Raw genomic sequence first — 18,036 nt, forward strand, 5'->3', positions numbered from 1 at the left:
ATATTTTGCAAATATCTCTACACACTGGACTTTCAGTTAATTCAAAGGCCAATTGTACCTTGGTGCATTTTACCCATTTTTGAGTGACAGCTTACTAATATGCAGAGTTGAGCTTACTGTTTATAGTGTGGTCATTGTTACATATGATGTTTGTTTGTAATTTATATTGTCTTTTTGTAAAGTAACCAGATTGTACTCCTGGAGATAAAGAGTAAATATAATGTTATATATATGTTATAAATAAATGTTGCATATTTGTTTTGTTGATTAATAGTATTGTTTCTAGCTATATTTACTTAGAATTTCAGTTATATCTACTCAATTTTATTAGTGGTTTTCACCGCACATGGATTATCAGCGTCAGACTTCATCCAGCCAGAGGGAACGACCACTGAGTGTCCAGTGCGCCAGTTCCACTGGCAACACAACTCCTATTAGGTCTACCACCGGAGAGGGAGCGGGCGATCCCTCTGGCTGGATGAAGCCTGCTACTGATTTACGCATGATCCATGATTATAGGTCACAGAAAAATAGAAATGAATGGCAAAAATAGCATATTGTTGATATTTTAGAGACCCCCAAAATATCACAAATCATGTTTTCATGGGAGCTCATGTCTTATTAAGAGGAGTAAAGCTCCCCCAGGCTCCCCCGTAGTTCACCCTGGCCGTACCCTACAGAAAAAAAACCTTGATAAACATATTAGGGTATTTTCTTAGATCGCTCAGGTAACCAGCTGCTTCAGATCAGCCTTGACCATATAGGCCTTGACCATGCCATATTTGAGGAGTCGGGGAGTGAGAACGGGATGTAGGGATACAGCACCGGTCAAAGATAGAACAAAACGCAGCTCCTTTGTTTTCAGTTATGTTAAAACAGAAAAACAAAACAGATGTCTGTTTTTTTTGTTTTCCATTTTGGTTTTAAAACAAAAAAACTACTTGGTTTTTCTGATTTGGTTTTGAGATGAAATAATGAAAGAACGAACAATACACAGATTATCCAGACTGCTGACTTCTCTTTCACTTCTGATTTGTGACATGTAAACAAATGTTCGCACTGTTTTCAAGTAAGAAACAAAACAAAAAATTTCAGACCTGTATGTGGTGTCTGTTAACACTGCAAAACAATACATTCCCTGGTTCTGACTGTATATTTCAGATAATTTACTGATAATGTGTTGTAAGGAGCATATTCACTGCAACATGCAAGAGCACACTGTGTGCAACGTCTTATGCACCCTTTAAGCTCAGGAAAGAAGGCAAAATAAAAAAAGGGAATAAAGCTTTTAAACCATCAGAGTGGATTACTACATGCCACAGATTAGATTAGCAGACAAAGACCTCCTGCAGTCTTCCTTAAGAAAATAGGATTATCCTGTTTAACCATGTTTTGATCTTCAAAACAAGTGCTCACACATATATACACAGGTGCACTGTGGACACATTTATACATGTACATGCATCCTTATGTGTGTGTGCATGTTTTTCTTCATTCAGATACCAATAGTTAACGTTTCTACAAAGAACCAAACTTTGAAGTTCCTCAACCATTCACCCAATCTATAATGTCAGAGCTGTGTGCCACAATGTTTTAAATATCCTGTCTGTAATCTCCTTGGAAGCACAGACAGAAGGAGAAATTGCTAAACAGCTTACACCAATTAATGCAAACCTAATTCAATCAATCAATTATAGAATCAATTAACCTTTTAATGGGGATGAATGGCATCCTGGGGGGCTTTATAAAAGTCAGTCCTCCACAAAAGATTGACATCAGAAACTTAAGGGACGCAGACTTCACAGTAGACTTCATGTTTGCCTCATAAAACTTATATATAACAATTGTGATCAATAGTCATATAAAATGAGGGCAAATCGTGGCATGGAGCTGCCAGAGGACTTCTGGATACCCATTCATCTGGAAACCAACAACATCACGTCGCTCAGTCCTTTTCTGGTTCCTCAGGACCACTTGGGGAACTCGGCAACCTTCTACTCCATGGCAGGATTCATGTTCTTCATATTTGTGGTTGGCACTGGCATTAACACCCTCACCATTGCATGCACTGTCCAATACAAGAAGCTCCGGTCCCACCTCAACTACATCCTGGTTAACTTGGCCATGGCAAACCTTCTCGTGTCCTGTGTGGGCTCCTTCACGGCCTTCTGCTCCTTTTCAAGCAGATATTTTATCTTCGGAGCACTAGCGTGCAAGATTGAAGGTTTCATGGCTACACTTGGTGGTAAGATTTAAGCTTCTGTTTCAAATCAATAAACTTGTTCCATTTGAGCATGCCTTTCTATTAAGAGACAGGGTTTTTAATTGACTGTCTTTGTCATTCCAGGTATGGTAGGCCTGTGGTCTCTTGCAGTGATAGCTTTTGAAAGATGGCTTGTCATATGTAAGCCAATGGGTAACTTTATTTTCAAGCCTGACCATGCTTTAGCCTGCTGCGCATTCACCTGGGTGTTTGGACTGATCGCCTCAGCTCCTCCACTGTTCGGATGGAGCAGGTTAGTATCCTCACACACCCTTACATTTGCACTGGTTATACTGCAAAGCTGCCATGTACAGTTTATTTAATATCTCTCCAGGTACATCCCAGAAGGCCTGCAGTGCTCCTGTGGTCCTGACTGGTACACCACAAACAACAAATACAACAATGAATCCTACGTGATCTTCCTTTTTGGCTTCTGCTTTGCTGTTCCCTTCACCACCATTGTCTTCTGCTACAGCCAGCTGCTCATTACAATGAAAATGGTGAGGCAAAAAAATCACAAAACCCACAAGCACAAAGCTCAAATATTGTTACTATGGTTTACTGAAGAGGTTCTGAAAAGACAGATTTTCCACATGTGACGCAAAAAAAGTAATCTTCAGATTGAGTAACATTTATTTTTGAACACACATCATTTTTTGTCTAATCAAAGCCAGAGTTTATCAGTACAAATATACCATCCGACTGACATGGCTTAAGACTGTGAGAAAAATTATTTCAATTGATTTGAGTCAATCCTTAATGTGCCATTAATAAAGACATGGCTCTGACAGGCATGGTTCAGATTTCTAAGATCAAAATGCAAACTAAATGAATGTATCAGGTTATACTACAGGTACACACGTGTAGTCACTGCACTACTGGCTGCTAGAGTAATATAAGTCTTTGACTTTAACTCACCTCTTTTCCTCAACAGGCAGCCAAGGCCCAAGCTGAGTCTGTCTCCACCCAGAAAGCAGAGAGGGAGGTGACCAGGATGGTCGTCCTCATGGTGATGGGATTTTTGGTGTGCTGGTTGCCTTATGCCTCCTTTGCTCTTTGGGTTGTGAATAACCGTGGCCAATACTTTGACCTGAGGCTGGCCACCATACCTTCCTGCTTCTCAAAGGCCTCTGCAGTCTACAACCCAATTATCTATGTCGTCTTCAATAAACAGGTCAGTTAAATGTTGCAATGAATTACTAATGTGACAAGGTATGCACTTTCTACTTTGTTACAAAAAAGTGTGCGGGACAACTGTTAAAAGAAACTGATATGGTACACCAGCATTTTGGGGCTGAAAATGTGCTGAGATAGTTTGTCACAGTCGGTGCAAGGAACACTTGGCAACGACAATGATCCAGCCATAGTTCTAGGTGGCTGGAGAGCAGGACTAGCCTCAGCAATAGTCAACGTCTGAGAGTCAGGGAAGGGAGCAGGACAGACCAAACCCTGGAGAGCACAGCAGGAGCAGAGTTGACTAAAGATCTGACTGGGAGTTGGCTGGCTGGGGTTCAGGCTTGGGGTTGGCAAAGACGGCTGAATGATTGTCTGGTGATAACTGGCTCTTTGCCGGCAGTGGCTGTGGGTCCAAAGGGTGTCCGCAGAGGTGCCCAACTGGGGTTAAGGCAGCAAGTTGGAGGGACAGCCGTCTAGAGATCAGGCACTTTTTGTAAAAAAATGCCAATATTCGAAATATACACAGTTGATTTCTCACCTTAAACATTCTCAGAAGTGAATTTACTGAAAAGCATATGGAAATTGAAAACAAAACAATCCAACAATGTGGTACTAGAACTGCCACTGGACAGTCTGAAAAGATGCAAACCATTTGGGGAGGTTATGCCAAATACTCTATATTCTTGCTTATCTAGTATACAGTACATTTCCTGCGTATTTCATGCACAGCCAATGTCAGTGTCTGTGTATCAGATTCTGCATGTACAGCATGTGCGGTAGCAATAAAGTACCTTTTATTATCTTATGCCGACAGTTCAGTCTGAGGTGCGTGAATGCAACATTTTATGTTACATCATCATAATGTTTTTTCCTTTGCTTATACATTAACTCAAAAAATGACTTGATGTGCAGAATCTTTGAGACCATTGTGTCTTGTATTAATTTGAGTATTGCTCACTACTGCAACATTTTGATATCATAATAACAAGACATGTTACACCATTATTTATACACTTTTCCAGCACTGTGATGTAAATCAAAGCTGCTATGTGTATATTTAGATATTTAGGTGCTAATATGGCTACACATAGTGGCTACATTTAGATTTTTCTCTCAGTTTTCTACATGCATGATGATAAATATAAATGGGTAAGAATAAGGAGCTAAATGCCAGACTTTGCAGAGAGTTTTTGTTGTTTTGATGACTGACTGCTCTGCAGAATCAGCGTAAATTTTAACTACATCAATGATCTTTTTTTCCCATTCAGTTCCGTTCATGCATGATGACGATGCTGGGGATGGGTGGAGGTGAGGAGGAATCCTCATCAACACAATCAGTGACTGAAGTCTCCAAAGTTGGGCCTGCTTAGACTAAACATCAAGACTTGCCACTAATGATGTGAATTGTAAATAACAATATATGTACCAGTGTTTCATCATGTGAAAATATACAAATGCAATGTTGTCAAGAAGAAAATGATAAATAATCTGCAAAGTGAAAAATAATAAAAAAAATACAAACATGTTTATGGTGTCGGTATGTTGTTGACACTGGAAAATAACACATTCACCGATGTTTACAGATTCTTCATAGAGAAATTCAAAATCCCACTGTGGTGACAGGCAGATCATTTTATTTTACTGTTAACTAATATTTGGAACACTCTGAAATATCAATGTATGGAAAAGCAGCTGGCCCAGATGTTGTTGCAGGACGGGTTCTCAGTGACTGTGCGGCAGAGCTAGCTTAAATATTTACAAATATCATTAACCAATCCCTTTCAAAGTGCACTGTCCCCACCAGCCTGAAGATATCCACCATGGTGCCAGTTCTAAAGCAGACTACATTAATGATTACTGGCTAGTGGCATTAACTAATTAATCATGAGGTGCCTGGAAAGGCTGGCCTTCGAGTAAATTAAGGCTGCTCTCCCTCTCACTCTAGACCCTCACCTGTATGCATACAGATCCAACAGATCAACAGACAAAGCGCCATTTCCACTGCCCTCCACCCTCCACTGCTTCAGCTGGAACAGCAACATTGTTTGTGGATTACAGCTTTCAATAACATTATACCAAAAAAAAAGCTGTGACTTTTCTCTCTCAGAAAGGATCAACATGTCACAACAGCTTCTGGTGTCTTTTTACCATTGCACAATTAAGAGTGTCGTAACTTACGGTTTATTCATGTTGTAATAACAGCTCAGCAGCTGACAAAAAGGCTCTGCAAAAAATTCATAAAAAATTCAGAGAAGACATCTACATCTCTCTATGCCTGCAAAAGGAATGCAGCCTCATAAAGAACTAATACACCCAGCACATGAAGACTTTGTAGACCCTATTGTGCAACATTATCACTATCCTTGAAAATAAAAGAGAAGGGCAGAGGAGGAGGAGGTGGAGGAGGTATAGGGAGGAGGAGTAAGGAAGGGTGGGAGAAGGAGGAGGAAGATGAGGTGCAGAAAGAGGTGGAGGAGAACAACAATCTCTGGCCTGTCCCAGACCAAAGACAGGACGCTGGGGCGGAATAATCTTTTGTTTGGTGTGTACAGCACACTAAGGAATAAAAAACATGCAAATGTTTACATTTGTTATTTCTTCCATGTTCATCATGTGAAAAGGTTTTTGAAGGGGAGAATCACAAGCAACATTACTACATTTTTTGTTGATTGCTTAAACACATTTCTTATAATTATGCCTCTTTTTCTCAAAACTCTAAACACAAATGCACAATTTCTTACCCAATTCCCCAAACATCCTATTTTCAGACCATCACTAAACTTCATTTCAAGTCAAAATGAAGGTCTCCACTCAAAACCATTCAATCTTGCGGAAAAATCAAACTTTGCCCTCAGACATAACACACCTCAAAAACACACACACTACAACACAGTTTTACACACTGGTGAGATAAATTCAAAACAATAGTACAAAAACTAGTAATACAGTTTTTCCTCAATTGCTTAAACACCATAACCAGGCTATTGAACTAAAATATCAAAACATTTTTCAAACAGTTTTTCTCATTGCCTACACCATGTGGTCATTGAGAAAGCACTGACTATTGTTCACTCAAGTCAGCACAGCTTGAGCTCATTTAGCACGCTAATATAGGTGGTAACCATAACACAAAGAGTCATAATTGATAAAACACCAATCAGAACCTTCAAAAGATGGATAAAAGGGCCAGAGTCAGTTCATTGAGTTTTGGAACATTGGATCCAGAAAAATCTGAAGGAAGAGGTGTAGGACACCAGAGAGGAGGATGATTGCAGCCTCTGCTTCTTGACTGAAAGGGTTTTTTCTGCCTCAAAATGACTTGAGTCCATTCATAAGAGTTGTGTTTGACAGATTATAGCCCTCCCAGGACTTTTTGCAGTGGGAGTTTATCTGAGTTTTCAGCATGTTGTGTGAGGCTGTCTCCGGTGTGTCAGGGGTTGTTTTGCTTTGCTAATAACTACACACCTCGTGTCATTTTGGACAATTGCATACTGAGATATGGGTATATGTTCCTGCTTGCTGGTGGCCATTTTGAAAGCTGTCTGAAAACTTTGATCAGAAGACGAGGCTCCTAAATTCATATTTTTCAGATGTTTTATTTAAGAGATTAATGTTTAGAAATATGCATGCAGTAATACTTGGGACATGGATGTGGGAAATAGTTATAGTTACATCAAAAGACTGTTTTGGAGACGTAGCACATGGCGCTCCACAGCATAGCTAGCATAAGACTGTGTGCTACCCCATTAAAGGTCATCACAGGTTTTCCTGTTGTGGGAGATAAAAACTCTCAGACTGGCACTGGCCCCACTGGCCTCGTCTATAATCCAGCCTGGGGTGCAAAATGAAACAATTTACAGTAACTCTTGTTGCTAAAGAGTTAATAATGCAAGTTCTACTAAATAAAAGGGTAGTTAAATACAATGCTACTGTAGAGGGAGTGATTTATATCACATAATATTACCATAAAGCCCAAGATTTTAAATGTACAAGAGTTCTCCTTATGTGTGTTGTGATGGGATTTTATTGTCAGAAAAAAATAACACGCTCTCACTTCTTCCCATGACTGAACAATCTATTATGAATGCTGTGTGGTTCAGTCATGGTATTATATACTTTTTATGTAGTATAAGTCTTTCATTCTGTTCTGTCTTGTTCCAGGTATAATTAGCCTGTGGTCTCGTGCCATGGTAGCATTTGAGAGATGGCTTGTCATCACCGGGAACTTGTCTTAACTCTGGTTGGATGGAGTACGTATGAAGACCAAACACATTACAGTTGTATTATTATATTTTTAATAGTTAGTACATTAATCCAATCATTCTCAGGAAACTACAACTTCTGTAACACTGCAAGTGACTTTTAGTACAAATATTTTCCACTCTTTTAAGAGCTCTTGTAAGGATATCGAGTATCACTTAGCTGCTCTTCCTAATTCCAAATATACATATACACAACCACCAGAGGGGTACCTGCACTAGTAATTTGTTGTCTATCTCTCCAGTGGACATGCGGTGCTCCTGTGGACCAAGTTTAATAATTAGTCGATTTTCCTCTTCTGGTTGTCTATCCCTTTCTTTGCCATTGTTTTCCGCTACTCGCAGCTGCTTTTCATGAATCAGTAGGCAATATGTCTCTTCTGGGTTTGGGTTGATATATGTACTTGTATGTCTCCACCCAGAATGCAGAGAGGGAGGTGACCTGGGTGGTTTCCTGCTCTGCTGCTTTGTGGGTTGTCATCGTGGGCAGCCTCTTGACCTGACACTGGCATCTACCCCTCCTGTCTGTCTAAAGCCTCCACAGTCTACAACCCTGATATCTACATTCTCCTTAATAAACAGGTTGGTTCCTTGTAAGTATTCACTCTAAGCTATTTGCAGACAGGAGGAAAACTTTGTACTCACTTGACTGAACTGATGGTTTTAGAGTGACATCCAAAAAAAGAACACATTTCATTGGAAGTTATGACTGACAAGTGACAATGGTGCCCTCTAATGGTGGCTTTCAAAACATATTAAGCCTTGCTCCAGTCTCAGAGAGCAAACCTGATATGCATTATAGAGTTTTTTTGGATTATATAGACAAACAAAATCACTCTCATAACTACGTCACCAGATATATTGTTATGGTATGTATCTCCAGAGAGAATGATCCATTGTGCATTTAAATATATTTACCTTAGCAACAGATTTTTTTGTTTTCTCCTATCAGTATACTGCACAATGCAAACACTTTAACCTGCAACAGGAACTTGTACCAAGTCCTTATCTAAACTTATCTCAATTTGTCTAAAATAATAAATGGTTAAATAAAAATTCCATTAGGAGAGTGTGCATCTACTCCGCCCTCCCATTTGAACCCCATCTGTCCATCTGGCAAAGTTGCTATTGTCCACCATTTTATTCTGCATTATCTAAAGATAAGAGGTTATAAATAATAGATGGATCGACAGTTAAATACAAAGTATTAGATGTCACTGTGGTGTAACAAGTCCAACATTCAGCCTACAGATGGCGCCATAGACTACTTTAAAACCTCAAAAAGCACTCAACCATGTGTGCTGTACTTGAACAGAACGCATGTGAGTTTACTATCAAGGGACAGTGCTGGAGGAAGTATTTAGATCCTTTCTTTAAGTAAAAGTACTAATACCTCACTGCAAAAGTACTGCATTGAAAATGTTAGTTAAGTAAAAATATGTAAGTATAATCACTGCACATGTCTACTGTGACTGTGATATTATATATTATTTCATGAGATTATTATTACCCATGCATTAATATAAAAGCAAGATTTTACTGTTGTACTGGGTGAGGTTGAAATATTTTGTATCAGACATTTTTCTTAATGGATTAATCTGCCGATAATTTTCTCCATTAATCGGTTGTAAAAACCTTTGTCACAATTGCACAGAGCCCGACACCATCACAAGGTTTGTTTTGTCAATCTAAATCTTAAAATGATTAATACATTAAAATAATTAAAAGGAAAAAGAGCAAATCTTCACATTTGTGAAGCTGTGACCATGAAATATTATTACAGAAAAACTGGCTTAAATGATTATCAAAATAGTTGCCAATAAAATTTCTGTCAGTCAACTAATATACAAGCTTTACTTGTATAAACTGTGGGTAGTTTAATTTATAACAAACCACTTACTTTAAACACTTCATATGTTTTTTGTGTAAAGATCTTCCTTTGTAAAGTAACTAGTAAATGAAGCTGAGATGTAGTGGAGTAGAAGTAGAAATGCCATGAAAAGAAAATTCTCAAGTAAAGTACAAATACCTCTAACAAGTACAGTACTTGTAAATGTGCTTGGTTACTGTCCACCACTGTCAAGGGTGTCATTTTTTATGATCGTACAGCAATGACTATATTTTATTTTTTATACATATATTCATTACTTTTGAACCCTCTGTGCAGTAGTTCTCAAACTATGTCAAGGAACCATAAACTGACCGATTGGACCATGGACCCCCATTTGATAAGATTTTGTCCCAGGATTGCCCATCTGGTAGGATTTTGACTTTTAGATGTTTTATTACAGAAAACGTATGAAACCCATGACCAAAATAGTCATACGTTCTATCATTGTGTTACGTATGGATGGAATTACAGTGAAAAGAAACAATCTTTTGCTTTTTTTTTCTGGTGACCCCTTGGAACTCCCTCAAGAACCCCTGGGGGTCCCCGGATCCCATTTTGAGAGCCACTACTCTTATGGAAACACACACCCAGACACAGATTCAATCCAGTCTGTCAGATATTCTTGCGTACATTGTTGGTGGTTCACAAGTAGTTTACTCACCAGACTTAAGAGCTTTACCCAGCAGAGTTCAGAAGTTAACTTGGCAGAAGAACACACACACATTTTTGCTGACAATGCAACCATAAATAATTTAACTAAATTATTTTATCGTACATTAGTAAGGCATTGCAAGATGTAACAAAAATTAATCATGTATTCATTAAGATCTGAATATGATATGCATATGAGCAACACATATCCTACACAATTAGTGACCAGCTATAGCATAATTTAAAGACCAAGGATATACTAACTTGCAATATATGTAACAGGATAGGTCAAAACCTAAAACCGTGCCACCTATTGTCAGAATTGCATGAAATGTTATAATTCAACAGTGTTTCGCGTATCACTCTGGGGAGCGCTAACTTTTATCAGCTTCATCCAGAGAATGTCCATGGCAAGTTTGGTGCCGATTGGATTTGCGGTTTTAGAGGAGTTCATTAAAATAGGTTTTTCAGTTGTGGCGATGTAGCAAAAAAACCCATAATGGCATGGACGTGTATCCTATCCCATACGATTTGGCAGCATCCCCCAAACACGTAGACATAAGGTTTATAAATGTGCGATATAGCCTACTGTGCAGTAGTTATGAGGCAAAATGTCTTTTGGCTCAAAATGCCTTTCAAATGAATAGGATTTTCCCACGGTATTTGAGCTTCGATTAGAGCGCCACCTATTAGCCGAATTGTACCAAATTTGTCAGGTGTCATCAGAGGCCCATGGGGAACATATGACACAAAGTTGGTATCAATCGGACTTGTGGTTATGGAGATATAAAATGAATGTACGTCAATGGGATTTGGGTCTTTGATGTGCAATAACAGCGCCACCTATGGGCATATTAAGGTCAACTTTAGTCCCTGGAGTCAGGGGACCACAATAACTTCCGGCTGCAATTCAATGAAGATAGTTAATTCCAAGAAGGCTATATTACTTTATACACTTTTGTTAGTTTTGTCATTTAATTGGACCCCAACCAGAGGTTAAAATGGAAACTTATTTTTTACTTTTAATTTTTTCCTTTCCAGTAATGTTTTGATCATTTGTTTATTCCTTTCCTATTTTCTAGCTGTTTGTGTAGTGCACTTGTAACTTGCACCTTATTTTTTATGTACTATGGACTATGTTTTTGTCCTAAGGGGCTAGAATTGTTGGTTTTGTATTATGCAAAATAAATGGAGGGGAAAAAAACAAAAAACCTTTCTGTATGGTCCTAGGCATACTTATTCCTGCCTAATTTATACCACATGTGTGGACATGAGAGAAGCCCGTGATTTAAAGAAAAACTTTATTTACAACACAATATTCTACAAATACACAGGGAATTATAGCATTAGCATAAAGACTGAAATTATAATTAAAGGGGCCTCAGGAGGGAGTTGAATGTGTTCGACCCCCACTGGCTATGGCAAGCTGTTTTAACATTAATTAGCTAAGTTTGACTATCCGGAAATAACATTACATAACTACATATGTCTGCAATGTAGTAATATTCCTAGTCAAAATTCTAATTCAAGATATCTGTAATTACATTTTGACTACGCAAAATGAACGTTAAAGATATCTACAGTTTGAGATATCTATAATGTAAATCTGACCAGTTAAAACTTAATTTAAGATGCCTCAGAAGGACAATGTACATTAATAAAAGTGAAATTATGATTAGGCAGACTTCAATTATAAAAATCTGAAACATTACAAAATTACAACTAGTTAATGATCAGTTGCCGATATCTGCAATTCACATTGCGGATATCTGCAACTGAACTGTAAATGTAACTGTAAAAATGTAAATAGTCCTACAGACATCAAAAATTTAAGCTTTGACAGATATCTCGAATTAGAGCTTTGACTACTCAAAATGATGTTGCAGATATCAGTAATGAATATCCAGTCTAGCTAAATAAACGGCTTGCCATATCGGGCTCATAGAAATGAGGACTCCAGTTCAATAAGAAGATTGCATTTGGGTATGCAATTAAGCGATGGTGAAGCAGAAGCAGAAGGTAGGCAAATACAGCTCAGTGTAGCTAAAGTTGAACATATTAAACAAATAAGTCAAATTAATAACTTTTCAAAAACAAATGTTTATTGCAGCTGTTATCAAGGTTAAACGGAGCATCAATGTTAGTTTGACAAAGACAGTAAGTTTACATTAACTTAGCCTGCCAGCTGGTATATGTGTGAGAGAGGTACTATGTACAACTACTGTTCAAATAGAAAACATTACTTAGCGCATGGTTTTTTGTTAAACCTTCTACAGGGACTGGTCCATCTTTGCCTTCCGCAGAGACTGGCCGCTCAGCATCTGCAGTGCAAAGCAGCTGCTATCTCACCTTTGTGGTAGGCTCCCATCACCCACATACCTCACATGAAAATCCACAGGTTTATTATGTCATGTGATTTGATGGCACAGTTTTTTTGTAATGTGTTGCAAATCACCCCTTATTAATAAAGTGGGAATAAAGATGGATTTCGCTTTAGTTTACGGTGCCGTTCTGTTGTAATGTTTCTCAATACCCAAGTCTCAAAGGGTCTGAAAGTGGGAAATAAAGATGTAATGTCCTGGCAGCTTCCAGATTGTTACTGGGGATGGACATAGCATTAAATGGTCTGATGTCTTAATTGGTATGAGGGTACAGCACTAAGCATATAGACTGTATATTACTACCTATAAACTCCACGGACCTCCAGAGAACTTCCAGGCTGCGAGGGTCAATCAGTGACCAATGTGACCTGATTAATGGTTTGACAGTTTTCTTCTAATGAGCAACAAATGACCCTTTAGACAGACAGCACAATGTTAAATAAGGCCTAATAAATGTATTGTCCTCTGAGCTAAGTGTTTTGTCTGACTATTATGCCTGATATGGCATCACATTTGTCTAATTACAGCCTGTGTTGTCTAATTATAGCATAATTGTGTAGTAAGGTATGTCTAATTGTAGCATATTTAGAATCTGATAGGAATTTGTATTTAATTTTCTAATTAGACCATGACCACTTGTAAAATGATGTCTAATTGTGTATTAGGATCTCCTATTTTTCTAATTACAGTGTAATTTGGTATAATAGTGTTAGTAGTAGTAGTAAATAGTAAATTTACATTACATGTGGTTTCTAATTGCAGCATAATTTAGGTCTCTGTGTATAGTATCAAATAAGGGTATAACAGTGTTTGTCTGTCTAAGAACATTTGTAACTTTGTCGAATGTAAGTCTGACTTGTTAAATCTTATTAGTGTATCATAAAATAAAGTGTCACCATTTAAGACAATAAGCTAAAGAGGGTTCACTGAATGGGATTACCCATTGACCTCTGTGTGGGCACTCACACAAGTCCATTTGTTGACATAGATTAAAGTGTATGTGAATCATCTGCAAAATAAGGGGGAAAGTCATGATCTCAATCTGAATAATACTGTTTACATTTCACTTTGTGAAAACTCTTATCTAAGATAGGCCTATTTAAAACCTCTCACAGAAAAAATAGGTTCAGAAAGATCTTCCTCAGTACTGTCACCAACTGTTGCCTGTATGTTCATCACTGAAAGGGCATAGGCCTACACACATAAATACAATTCATACAATAAATCCAAACATAAAGCTATATTGAAACAACAATTATGGAGGGCTTTGTGCTTCTATTTGTAGTTTTATATGTTTTTAAATTATTATTATTATTATATTATTGAAACTAAACATGGTTACATGTCTGCCTTGCATGTTGCTGAGAAAAGATGAAAATCATTCAGCCAAATCAATACTTACAAATACCACTGACCATAGGTCATTAAGAGTTATCTGTGCTGCAGGGAAAAGCAAATGGAAAACAAGAATATTTTAGTCATTTAAACATCCCTCAACAACATATGCACACAAATCTGAGAATGGGATTATTACCTGATGTGAAGTGAACACGAGACCATATGAGTAGCAAAAGGGGACTCTGTTCAGTTCACGCCAGTGTAATTATTAATGTGGAGTAACTCTCACTACACATGTAGAACACCTGCTATTCAGACAGCGAGTCTATAAACCAGTGGTCCCCTTTCTTTCCTGTCGGTAGTCGGAAGCAAATCTGAGTTCTGCTAGTAGTGAACTTTTACCAAACACGAATAGTTCAGAACTAGCGGAATTCCAGATCTACTCTCGAAACATCATAGCATCCTATGGAAGCAGGAGTAAAGAGTAAAAGAAAAAAACATTAACCAGCAATTTACATTAACATACTGAAAGCAAGACATTAGTTAACTTTACATTAAAAAATATATAGCATTTAAGCTGTTTAAAGCAATATTAACCTACTTCAGAAACATTGGTAACCTAACATTCAGTAAAGTTAGCTACTAACATGAATAGAGATATATTTGTAAATAAAGGAAAATAGAAGTTTACAGATGTCTTTAGTTTCTGGATCAGTCCTTGTCCTTCTTGATGTGCAGTCCTTGTCCCACATGAAGGTTTTTATCAAATCTGCCAGCTATACCTTTGCAAGAAGTGGACACAGAATCAACTGATTAAATAAACCACTATAGCAGCTTTTTGCTAACCTCTGCTTTCACCTGAAGTAAACTGTTGTTCCGGAGAGATTAAAGTGTTAAGGAATGAACATGTCAGAAGTAGTTAGGCCTAGTGTGTTAATCTGTTTAGTGGAAGAACCTACGTTGTCCGTATAATCTACTTTGGTTAGCTGGGGCATGAGAAATCTTCACCTGCATTTCATGGAATCAACTAGGCTGTGATTAAAGGTTCAACACCAAGAATAGAGACACTGTTACAACAGCTGTTACCTTTCAATGCTTTAAGTGAGATAAATTCATATAGTGTCAGTTTTATCAATGTTATGGTTGCCTGGTACAGAGGCTCTTGCCCAGGCAATGCAGGGAATTTCTGTTTTGAACAACATTATAATGAATGTGTATGGCAATAGATAATAGACCCTCAATCAGGGCTGCCTCAAATACTTCTCTACACACTACTATGCAGATGAAGAGATTTTTGAATTGCATTAGAGTAAGGTCATTTATGTACAGTACTAGGATCCATTGCACATGACTGATTTTCAGTGCCTCAGTTGAATAGTCAAAGACACACTCATTTAACTGTTCATACAATTTATACTGTAGAAGAACATATAGTGGATAGGTGTGTAGAAAAAACAAGTAATGCATGCTCAGTAAAATTGGCAAACAACCTAAAATAATGAACTTGCAAATTTCCACATGATCATATTACATTCAGGTTGTGTGGTGACGTGAGGTAAGCATAATCTATTTCTGTTTCAAAAATACCAGATTATATGTGTGAAATGGTGTATGTTGTGTTTTTTTTCTCCATTTTTTACAACATAACATTTTGGCAATTTGCCTTTATTGGACAGTCCCAGGCACTAAGTAAGAGAAAACAGAAAAAGGGCTGTGGTATTGCTTTTTGCTCGAAATAACCAGAATTTCTCTAACTTCCAAGGCCACTCCCACTCCCAGACTTCCCCAGCATCTACAAAAAGACGGTCAGAGCTACTAATGTTAGGTCAAACTATAGACTGTGCAAAAGAAGTGGACGCAGCCACTGTGATGTCACCCATTGGTTTGTGAACAAACATCTTGAGTTGGAGTGAATGGGACAATAATTTACCAATGAACATGTATTGAAGAATAATATATCTGGATGAATATTATTTCTAGGGACAATTAAGTGGTATTAGTAGGGAGATGTCCCTGCTAAATTCTCTGCCCATGGCAGTGAATTTGGTGGAAAACTCACTTTACTGATACGCCGGTATCAAGAAAGTTCACATATTTTTTTTCTAAACAGTAAACCTGTATGTCAGATTCAAAATCTTGTTAAAGTTACCACTTTTATGCACTGTTTCTTTGAAAAGTGCATTTTTGCCCTTACATTTAAATGTTACACAGTATCATGTCTCCCTCAGCTTCAGACACAAAGGATCAATGAATAATTATCTCTATTCAATTCAGTTCAATTCAATTTTATTTATATAGCGCCAAATCACGACAACAGTTATCTCACAGCGCTTTTCATAAAAGAGCAGGTCTAGACCGTACTCTATGATGTTATTTACAGAAGCCCAACAATTTCCAGCAAGAGCAAGCACTAGGCGACAGAGGCAAGGAAAAATTTCCTTTTTAGAGGCAGAAACCTCGAGCAGAACCATGGCTCAGGGTGGGCGGCCATCTGCCTCGACCGGTTGGGGGTGAAGGGGAGGGAGAGAGAAAGAGAGAGAGAGAGAGAGAGAGAGACAGAGAGGGGAAAAGAGGAACAGAAAGAAAGAGAGTGAGGGATGGAAGGAGAGAGAGAGGGGAGGGAGGCAGCCTACACAATATACACACAGATGTACAGACAGTAAAGGTGATGTTGATATAGACTAAATGAAAAATGGTACAGATATATAGAGTAATGCTTATGATAATAATCGTAATGTTAATTATAAGAATAATAACAATAGGACTATGCAGTCTAGGCCTATAGCGGCCTAACTAAGGGATGGTTCAGGACTCACCTGAGCCAGCCCTAACTATAAGCTTTATCAAAGAGGAAAGTCTTGAGCCTACTCTTAAATGTGAAGATGGTGTCTGCCTCCTGAACCCAAAATGGAACCTGGTTCCACAGGAGAGGAGCTTGATAGCTGAACGCTCTGGCTCCTAGACTACTTTTGGAGACTCTAGGAACCACAAGTAACCCTGCATTCTGGGAGCGCAGTGCTCTGGTGGGGTAGTAAGGTACTATGAGCTCTTTAAGATAAAATGGTGCCTGACCATTAAGAGCTTTGTAGGTAAGAAGAATGATTTTAAATTCTATTCTGGATTTTACTGGAAGCCAATGCAAAGAAGCTAAGACAGGAGAAATATGATCTCTTTTCCTGGTTCCTGTCAGAACACGAGCTGCAGCATTCTGGATCAGCTGAAGAGTCTTAACGGACTTTTTGGAGCAGCCTGATAATAAGGAATTGCAGTAATCCAGCCTAGAAGTAACAAATGCATGGACTAGTTTTTCTGCATCATTTTTAGACAGGATGTTCCTAATTTTCTCAATATTACGTAGGTGAAAAAAGGCGGTCCTTGAAACTTGCTTAATGTGAGACTTAAACGACATGTCCTGATCAAAGATAACTCCAAGATTCCTCACAGTGGTGCTGGAGGCCACAGCGATGCCATCAAGGGAAACTATATTTGTAGATAATGCGTCACGGAGGTGCTTAGGCCCCAGAACAATAACTTCAGTTTTATCTGAGTTTAACATTAGAAAATTACAGGTCATCCAGGTTTTAACATCCTGAAGGCACATTTGAAGTTTAGCTAACTGATTAGTTTCATCTGGCTTGATCGATAGATATAACTGAGTATCATCTGCATAACAATGAAAGTTTATGGAATATTTCCTGATAATATTGCCTAAAGGAAGCATATATAAAGTGAAGAGGATTGGTCTGAGGACAGATCCTTGTGGAACTCCATGACTAACTTTGGCGTGCATGGAGGACTCATCGTTAACATGTACAAACTGAAATCGATCTGATAAATAGGACTTAAACCAGCTTAGAGCGGTTCCTTTAATGCCAATGAAATGTTCCAGTCTCTGTAATAGGATCTGATGGTCAATGGTATCAAATGCAGCACTAAGATCTAGTAAAACCAGTACAGAGACAAGTCCTTTGTCTGATGCAATAAGGAGGTCATTAGTAATTTTCACCAGTGCTGTCTCTGTGCTATGATGACTCTAAATCCTGACTGAAAATCCTCAAATAAACTATTGCTCTGTAG

General features: G+C 38.1%; 1 protein-coding gene across 1 annotated transcript; it reads left to right on the forward strand.

Moving 5' to 3' along the window:
• The first annotated feature begins 1,866 nt into the window (after positions 1-1,866).
• LOC119885632 (blue-sensitive opsin-like) lies at positions 1,867-4,886 on the forward strand. The gene is made up of 5 exons (XM_038695756.1): positions 1,867-2,245; positions 2,348-2,516; positions 2,598-2,763; positions 3,198-3,437; positions 4,708-4,886. Exons 1-5 carry the CDS (start codon positions 1,867-1,869, stop codon positions 4,807-4,809), a joined length of 1,056 nt encoding a protein of 351 aa, XP_038551684.1. The 3' UTR covers positions 4,810-4,886.
• The last annotated feature ends 13,150 nt before the right edge of the window (positions 4,887-18,036 follow it).

This window comes from Micropterus salmoides, unplaced genomic scaffold (genome assembly GCF_014851395.1).
Source record: "Micropterus salmoides isolate LMB-PRFRI ecotype aquatic unplaced genomic scaffold, ASM1485139v1 Ms_hic_scaffold_4, whole genome shotgun sequence".
Lineage (NCBI taxonomy): Eukaryota > Metazoa > Chordata > Actinopteri > Centrarchiformes > Centrarchidae > Micropterus > Micropterus salmoides.

Bases quoted from the DNA above. Each gene is read 5' to 3' on its own strand.
- LOC119885632 (XM_038695756.1), top strand. From the start codon at position 1,867: ATGAGGGCAAATCGTGGCATGGAGCTGCCAGAGGACTTCTGGATACCC. The intron at 2,246-2,347 runs GTAAGATTTAAG...TTGTCATTCCAG, and splicing joins TTTCATGGCTACACTTGGTG to GTATGGTAGGCCTGTGGTCT. The intron at 2,764-3,197 runs GTGAGGCAAAAA...TTTCCTCAACAG, and splicing joins TGCTCATTACAATGAAAATG to GCAGCCAAGGCCCAAGCTGA.